At 49.2% G+C, this 8,993-nt stretch overlaps 1 protein-coding gene across 5 annotated transcripts in view; it reads right to left on the minus strand.

Moving 5' to 3' along the window:
* Positions 1–8,232, minus strand: part of UBR2 (ubiquitin protein ligase E3 component n-recognin 2) — a 107,772-nt gene extending 99,540 nt beyond the window's left edge. For 4 of the 5 annotated variants that reach the window (XM_075555099.1, XM_075555097.1, XM_075555102.1 and 1 more), the window contains exon 1: positions 7,817–8,232. In XM_075555099.1, coding sequence (XP_075411214.1) covers positions 7,817–7,894 — 78 coding nt within the window. In that variant the 5' untranslated portion in view covers positions 7,895–8,232. The remainder of the gene's footprint in view (positions 1–7,816) is intronic. The other variant, XM_075555101.1, reaches the window with a different exon arrangement.
* Between the last annotated feature and the right edge of the window lie 761 nt (positions 8,233–8,993).

Here is an 8,993-nt window from a genome sequence, read left to right on the forward strand (position 1 = left end):
CTCTAATGAACATCAATGCAAAAATCCTTAACAAAATACTGGCCAAAAGAATACAAAAGTATATGAAACCAATAATTCACCATGATCAAGTGGGATTCATATCAAGGATGCAGGGATGGTTCAACATATGAAAGACCATTAGTATTACTCGTCACATTGACATGAAAAACTGTAAGAACCACATGATATTGATAGATGCAGAAAAAGTATTCAGTAACATCCAACACCAATTCCTGTTTTAGACACTTGAGAAGATAGGAATGGAAGGAAAATTTCTCAAGACAATACAAGCTATCTATGAAAAGCCAACAGCCAACGTGGTAGTCAATGGAGAAAAGACTAACACAATCCCACTGAAAAAGGGGACCACACAAGGATGTGCCTTGTCCCCACTCTTATTTAACATCATACTGGAGATTTTAGCTAACAGCATAAGGCAAAGAAAAGACATCAAAGAGGATTCGTCTGGGGAAGCAAGAGGTGAAACCATTGTTATTTGCAGATGATATGATTTTATAAATGGAAAATCCCAAAAGTTCCGCAAGGGGAGTACTGGAAGCAATAGAGGAGTTTGGCAGAGTGGCAGGACACAAGATCAACAAACAGAAGTCCATCGGACCATTATACACATCAGATAAGACCATAAAAGAAGAGATCAAAAAGGTGGTACCCTTCACAATAGCCAAATACAAATGGAAATATCTAGGGTTATACCTGACTAAAAAAACAAAAGATCTATACGAGGAAAACTATAGAACATATTACAAGAAACCAAGAGCGACCTCAACAAATGGAGGAATATCCCATGCTCGTGGAATGGAAGGCTCAATATAGTAAAGATGTCAGTTCTGCCCAAGGCACTATGTAAGTTTAATGCAGTCCTGATACAATTGCTCTCGTCTTTCTTCAAAGAAATGGAAAAACTGATTACCAACTTCATATGGAGAGGGAAAAAGCCCAGAATTAGCAGAGAACTCCTCAAGAAGAAGGACACCATGGGAGGGCTTGCTTTACCTGACTTTAGCACATATTATACAGCCACAGTGGTCAAAACTGCATGGTATTGGTACAATGACAGATACTCAGACCAATTTGTTTTTGTGCATGTTATTACCTCTGCAGGTCTGTCTAAACAAAATAAGCTGGATGAACAATCTTGAGGAGAAAACAACAGGACCAACAGTCTCGGGGGGACATGGGAGAGGGGGAGGTGGGAGGAAAGGAAGTGGTGTTAACAAACCCAGGGACAAGGGAACAACATGTGATCCAAAACGGTGGTGAGGAGGTGGGTAGGAGGCCTGGTAGGGCGTGATCAAGGGCAATGTAACCAAGAGGAATTACTGAAACCCAAATGAAGACTGAGCATGATAGCCGACAAGAGGAAAGTAAAAGGAAATAGAGTAAAGAGCTAGGATGCAAAGGGCATTCATAGAGGTCTAAATAAAGGCATGTACATATGTAAACATATTTATATATGAGGATGGGGAAATAGATCTATGTGCATATATTTATAGGTTTAGTATTAAGGTAGCAGATGGAAATTGGGCCTCCACTCAAGTACTCCCTCAATGCAAGAATACTTTCTTCTATTAAACTGGCATTCCATGATGCTCACCTTCCTGACACAATCAGTGAAGACAAAGTGGGTGCACAAGCAAATGTGAAGAAAGCTGATGGTGTCCGGCTAAAGGCTTGAAGGTAAACGAGCAGCCTTCTAGCTCAAAAGCAACAAAGCCCACATGGAAGAAGTACACCAGTCTGTGTGATCACAGGTGCTGAAGGGATCAGTTATCAGGCATCAAAGAACAAAAAATCCTATCATTGTGAATGAGGGGGAGAGCAGAGTGGACACCCAAAGCCCATCTGTAGGCAATTGGACATCCCCTTATGAAAGGGTTGCAGGAGGAGACAAGCCAGTCAGGGTGCAATGTAGCAACGATAAAATATACAACTTTCCTCTAGTTCCTAAATGCTTCCTCTTCTCCCCCACCCCCCACCCCTGCCACTATCATGATCCCAATTCTACCTTACAAATCTGACTAGACCAGAGGTTGTACACTGGTACAGACAGGAGCTGGAAGCACAGGGAATCCAGGGCGGATGATTTCTTCAGGACCAGTAGTGAGAGTGGTGATACGTGGCGAGTGGAAAGAGGGTGGGGTGGAAAGGGGAAACCAATTATAAGGATCTACATATAGCCTCCTCCCTGTGGGACGGACAATGGAAAAGTGGGTGAAGGGAGACATTGGACAGTGCAAAATATAACAAAACAGTAATTTATAAATTATCAAGGGTTCATGAGGGAGAGGGGAGTGGGGAGGGAGGGGGAAAATGAGGAGCTGATGCCAGGGGCTTAAGTGGAAAGCAAATGTTTTGAGAATGATGAGGGCAATGAATGTACAAATGTGCTTTACACAATTGATGTTATGTATGAATTCTGATAAGAATTGTATGAGCCCCTAATAAAATGATTTAAAAAAATACTGAGATTTCTAATTTTAAAAACCAAACCTACTACCAGAGCCTAGTATGTAACCCACGACACCACCAAACCAACAAACTCACTGCCGCTCAGACAATCCCAACTCACCCTGACCGGGCAAAGGGCAGAGTGGCTGCCCCTCTGGCCTATAAATCTGCACGGCCTTAGCTGTCTGGAATCATTCTTGGATTTGTACCTGTGCATGACGTTGCAGTCAGTAGCTCAACATGTAACCCACAGATACTTCCAGCTGTTACACCCAAGTGCCAAAGAGAATAAGAAGCATCTACTTCTGAAACACCAACCAATGAGAGACCTGTGGGGATCGCATCCCAATCCCGGGGTGCATGAGGTCACCGGGAGCAGCCAACTCCACGGCTAGATGGGTGTTCAAACCTACCAACCGAGTCCAGGGATAACAGGGCGGGTGGTCTGTCCCTGCGAAGATTCACAGCCTCTGAGACGCCCAGGGGCAGCACTAACCTGTCCTGTATGGTCACTATGAGTTGCCGTGTTTTCGGCTCTTGGATTTTCTTATTTCACTCGGTTCAAGCTTCAGAGGAGGGAACAAGCGCAGTACAGAAGTGAATTTCCAGAAGTTGGCATTTTAGCACAGTATCTAATTATTGCCCAATTAAAATGGTATCATCTACACCATTTTTTGTTTTATTTCAAACAGGGATAAATAATAGGAAGCAAATCATAAAGCAATAATCACTAGTACTCAAATAGCATTTTAGGAACAATAGTAAGAGGAAAAAATATAAACACTATATTTAGAGCTCTAAAAATTAGATGAGAGAATTTACAAATCAAGACAGTAAATGAACTCAATAACAAAGGACTAATACTCCAATTTTTAAATGGCCAACGGCTCTGAATCAACATTTCTCCGAAGGAGATAAACCAATGATGAATAAAGGAAGCTTAACATCAGGCGTCACCAGGGCTACAGTAAGGCAGGACTTCACACCACTCACTGCCACTGAGACCCTGCAAGGTGGGCAGAACCGCTCCTGTGAGTTTTTTAACTCTTTACAGGAGTAGAAAGCCTTATCTTTCTACCCGAGGAGCCGCTGGTGGTTTCAAACTACTGACCTTGTGGTTAGCAGCCGACCGTGAAACCGCTCTGCCACCACAGCTCCGCAGACTCACTAGGATGGCTATAGTAAAAGAGTCTGATCATTAAAAGTACTGTCAAAGATGTGGACAAACTGGATCCCTAATACTTTGGTAGCAGGGATATAAAATGGTGCGGTGGCGGTTTTGGAAAATACTCTTGACAGTTCTTCCAAAAGCTAAATATAGAGTTAGCGTTGTGACACAGTAATTCCACTCTAGATACCCAAGAGAAATGAAAACATAGATCCCCACAAAAAAAAAAAACAAACCCTTGTACATGAACTTCACCAAACACCTGGCAGGACTGGATGACTGGATCTGAGGGCTTAGGACAACTCAGTCCTAGGCATAAAGCGCTACACCCCCACCCCACCCCGCTGTTTGTAAGGGGCATCTGGGGCCTTAGGAGTTTGTGAGCAGACATTAGATACAACTACTGGCCTCTAGCATCTGGAGCAAGAGAAAAAGAAGAAACCAACAACTTAAAGAAGAAACCAGCTGATAGGACTAATTTTCGTAGGCAAACAACTTTCTCATCTACCACTGCCAACTACTCTGACCTGGGGCGCGATGGAAGGTTCCAGACAGAATGGGAGACAAAAGTGGCCTACAGTCCAAGTTCCTGTGACTTACTCAGAAGACCTCTCACTCTCCACCCCCACCCCGCCCTCCAAAAAAGTGCCTCTGGATACTCTTTAAGCTTAACATTCTAACCGCTTCTGGCCTGAAAGACAGAGGGGGTCCTAACAAACATAGGATTACCTATTGAAGATTGTGGTCCTTAAAACAATCATCTACCTGAGACTTGACCAAAAGAGGAGATGGTAAGGGGGACAACTCGCTCTCTGCCATGGAGGCAAAGTGACCCTGTAGGACAGGACAGAACTGCCCCTGGGAGATGCTGAGACTGTCACTGTTTAGGGGAGTAGAAAGCCCCATACCCACCCACCCACCCAATCTTTCTCCCCAGGGATGGGGGTGAGAGGCAAGGAAGCTAATTAATGGAAACTGAACCACCAGACTGGAAATGGGAATGCCGACATGTTGTGGAAAGAGTAACAATGGCACTGATAGGCATAGAACTGCTAAAGGGACTCTAATTGGACAGGTAACGTTGCTCCAAAGTCAAAGTAAACATTCTTAAAAGGTTGTGAATGTTTACAGCGGCATGGATCCTGCTACCCAAAATGTGGGGATAATCCACTGTCCAAACGATGAGTGGATAGATGAAACATGTCGCCACACTATGGAATATCACTTGGCCGGGCAAAGGGCTGAAGTACTGAGAGATGCTAAAGCACTGGACACAGTCAGCGAAAGTAGATATCATATTATTCCATCTCTATTAAATGCTCAAACTAGGCAAATCTTAGAGACAGAAAGTAGATGGATGGCTGCCTGAGGCTTGGATGGCTTGGAGGTAAACGGAGCTAAGGGGTAGAGAGTGATGAAAATGTTCTAAAATGAGTGTGGCGACTATCAATATTCAGAAATCCAACGAATGGACTGTCTATGGATTCTACCTCGGCAAAGCTGTTAAAATGGTAGTTAAACAAAAACGAACTGAGAGAGACAAAATTCTACACAGCATCCACAAGGGATACGTATTTCTTGTTTAAGTTTGGTGTGTGCTTTTTAAAGCACCACTCTGGGGGCGGTGTTATGGAGCATAGACCAAAGTTGAGAGGGATTGATACAGTCACTGTTGTGGTGGGAAAACTTCCATCAGGTTACAGGCGGCTGGGATGAGAGGGTCATCTTAATACCCTAAATTTAACTGCAGTGTCAACCTAGATCTGTTTCACACGTGAAACAAAGCAGCTAGGACCAAGGGGAACCACAGTCAAGGAAGCCCCCTTTAACCTCGGCACAGGATAAGAAGCTATCCAACGAATCCACTGCCATCAGGTTGCAACTCACAGTACAGGGTAAAGCCGCCCCATCAACCTGCCTCTGTCCACTAGGATCTTCATGGAAGCAACCTGCTACACCTTTTTGTTGAGGAGTGGCTAGTGGATTCGAACCACTGACCTTGGTGTTACCCACAATGCCACCAGAACCCGTTGAAACAATTTATTAAAAATCACTGTCATAAATAATAATAAAATGTACTGCCATCAAGTTAAATCAACTCATAGCGAGCCTGTAGGAGAGAGCAGAACTGCCCCCTTTGGGGCACCAGGGCTGTACATCTTTAAGGGAGCAGAAAGCCACTAGAAGACAAGCAATATGTAAATAAAGAGGGCCAGAGAGGAAACTACTGCTCATTGGGTAATTTTAAACGGATATGATCGCAACCAACCAACAGAGGTCCAAAAGGCTGTCCTATGTACTGATTTCTCTACTTGTTTACTCTCTCTGGAATGCACTCTACCACCGGAGAAAACAATGTAGCCCAAATAGTGAAAAACAGCTGTGAAAGAATAGTTTTAAGTACTATGCTCTGAAAGCACAATACCAACAGAGTAGGGCTGGGTTCTAAAGCTGGAGGAACCCCGCATTTCTATAGTAGTCTGCACCTAATATTTGAAGGCATCTTTTTCATCTTTACGGTTAACATTTTCCTTTCCACAATCGCTCTGACAGCCATGAAAAGGCAAACAGCAAAAGGGAAACGCAGAGCCATTTGCCAACCTTCACAAACTCCAATGAAGCTCAGATCCATCCACACGGTCACTGCCCTTCCTCGCCCCATTGCATCTGCTGGGGAAGGAGCCCTGCTCTCCAACATGCTCTGACCACTGGTTTCCTGCAGGACTTCAAGTCGGAGAAGTGCGGAAACTTGACAGGAAAAAGTGTGCACGTTTTGAATAGCTTTAATGGAATCTGTCGCCTGCAGCACGGGCCCACGAGGCAAAATTTGGAGTGGGAAAAGAAATTACTTGGAGGTAAAGAACGCATTTGGCCTTTATCGAATCCTGCTGCTGGCACGGAGGGGCGCTTTCAGTTACTTTTTCAAACATCATGGCTAAATGAAAGACAAAGCAGAAAGTAGGAGAAAGACGGGCTTCTACACCTGCCAATTACAGTACAGTACAGCCCAGGAACCCACGGGGCAGCTCGGCTCTGCTCCTAGCGGGTCGCGGTGAGTCAGAATCCGCCGGGAAGCAGTGAGTAAGTAGTTGAGTGAAAACCGACGCCTGCTAAGCAAAGAAGTCAGAACTGGGGTGAAATCAACAACAATAAAAGGGCAAAGGAATGCGACCACCCCATTGGGATCGGATCGTTGCCTTAGGTTCCCAGGTCGCCCCCTTCCTGAGCAGCAGCATTTTAAATTGGGAGGCCTTGCAGGTGGGGCCCAGGTGGCTTCGGGATAAAGTGTTCTAAAAGGGTGTTCCCAGGGCTCCGCGGGGAAAGAGGCCACATGAGTCACTTTACAACTCTCCCAGCATTTTCCAATCCCACTTCCAGGGCCCTGCTTGGTCTGGGTGGCTTCCGTTTGGGGGTACACTGCTCCCACGCAGCTGCAGCCAGCCTGACCCCGGATCTGCTGAAAGCTGCCGCCGCGGACGTTATGTAACGCTTGTCCTCCATCCAACCACCTCCACCTTCCAGCGGGAGAAAATGCTGGCTTGCTTGCTAGTCGGCCTCACCCCCAGCTACCTCCCACCCCTCGCACTTGCAGGCGCTCGGCAAGCCAGCGCGCCGCACACCGGGGCGCACACAGCAAAAGGTGCAGACGCGCACACGCGGCTCGGGGCGGGGTGGGGTGGGGCTGTGTCGCTCGCTCGCATCCCGGGTGCCGGAGGCAGTCCCAGAAACAAAGTGCGAGCGGCTGGGCTTCCCGGGAGGAGCCCCGGCTCCGCGTATCTCGGGAAGACCCGGCAGGGCGCTGCTAGCCCGGGAAGCACCGCTTTGCTCGCCTCTGGCCAGAGCTGGGAGAAAGGGCACGGGCCTGTGCGCCCGCTACTGAAAGGGGGGGGGGGGAGTGGGGCGAGCTCTAGGGTCAGCCAGGACAGAGGGCGGGCGGGTGCCGGCGCAGTCCTGGGGGGCTGTTTGAGGACGCATAGGAAAGGGGCGAGACAGGAAAGGGCCAACGAGGGACCGGTGGCCTCTCCCGGCCGTTACTCCAAAGAAGCGAGGCCGGAGATGCCGGCTCGGTCATTACACCAAGTCGGGCGCCGGCGGCTGCAGCGTGGCCAGCGGGCGGTCGCTGCCCCCCGGGCGCGGGCAGGGCGGGCTGGACGGCTCCGTCCCGGCGCTGGCACTCACCGCGGCGGTCTCCTCAGCTGAACATTCCAGCAAACTCCGGTCGATGGCCTGAACCTCGGGCTCCAGCTCCGACGCCATCTTCCCTCCTCCTCCTCCTCCTCGTCGTCGTCGTCCTCCTCCCCAGTGCTGACGCGGCTACCGCCGCCCCGAGGGCCCCGGTCTAGCCCCAGCCCCGGCGGCCGAGACTGCCACCGCGCCGCAGCCGGCCACTCCCGGAACCGAGCGGGCGGACGCGGCGCAGCTGCAGCAGGAGGTGGGCCGGCTGGCGCGACGGCGGCCCCGGGGTGCCTGCTGCGCTCGGCGCCCCGCAGTCAAGCCGGGCTTCGTCCCGGCCCCGGGGAAGGACGCAGAGGAGCCCAGGCCCGGCACCCTGGCTCGCTTCCACCGCGTCCCGCACCCTGAAAGGGGCAATAACACCCGAGCGGGGAGCGAGGGATTCTGGGAACTGTAGGACACCCGGGCCCAGCCCGTAGCCTTTCTAGGATGTGCCGTCCGGGGCACTGTGGGAGTTGTAGTCCAGCTCCTCTCGGAGCCCAGCCAACCGCGGGCCAGGGCTGGACACTTGCCTGCCCAACCAGAATAACGAAAGACACGGGTGGGGCGCCTCGCCCACCTGCAAAGGGGCAACCGAACACGGTACGGTGGGAGCTGTAGTTTTATCCCTCCCCACGCCGACCCCCAACACTTGCTCATTATTGTAGCTCCGGCCTGGTGGAGAGGGTTGAGCTCATTGCAAGGTCAGCAGTTCGAAACCATCAGGCAATCCACAGGAGACAAACGAGACTTTCTACTCCCATAAATAGTCACAATCTCGGAAACCCACACAGGCAGCGCCATCCTGTCTGATAGAGCCACTATGAGTTCGAGACTACTCGGTGAGTTTGCTTTTGTTAGTCCAGCCCTACACACGAGGGAAACGTAACTATGTGTGAAAGCCTAACTCAGACTATCATCCTACATACTATCGTACTGTCATCGAGTTGACCCTGACTCATAGGGCAGGGGAGAACTGCCCCTGGGAGCTTCTGAGACCGTAGGAATAGAAAGCCGAGTTTGCTGCGGAGCAGCTGGGGCTTTCAAACGTCTCACCTTGCAATTAGCTTAACCCTCCACACCAGGCCCGAGCTGCACCAAGGAACACAGTAACAATCAGCCCCACACGTAACCGCTACATCAC

Source organism: Tenrec ecaudatus, chromosome 7 (genome assembly GCF_050624435.1).
Source record: "Tenrec ecaudatus isolate mTenEca1 chromosome 7, mTenEca1.hap1, whole genome shotgun sequence".
NCBI classification, from domain to species: Eukaryota; Metazoa; Chordata; class Mammalia; order Afrosoricida; family Tenrecidae; genus Tenrec; species Tenrec ecaudatus.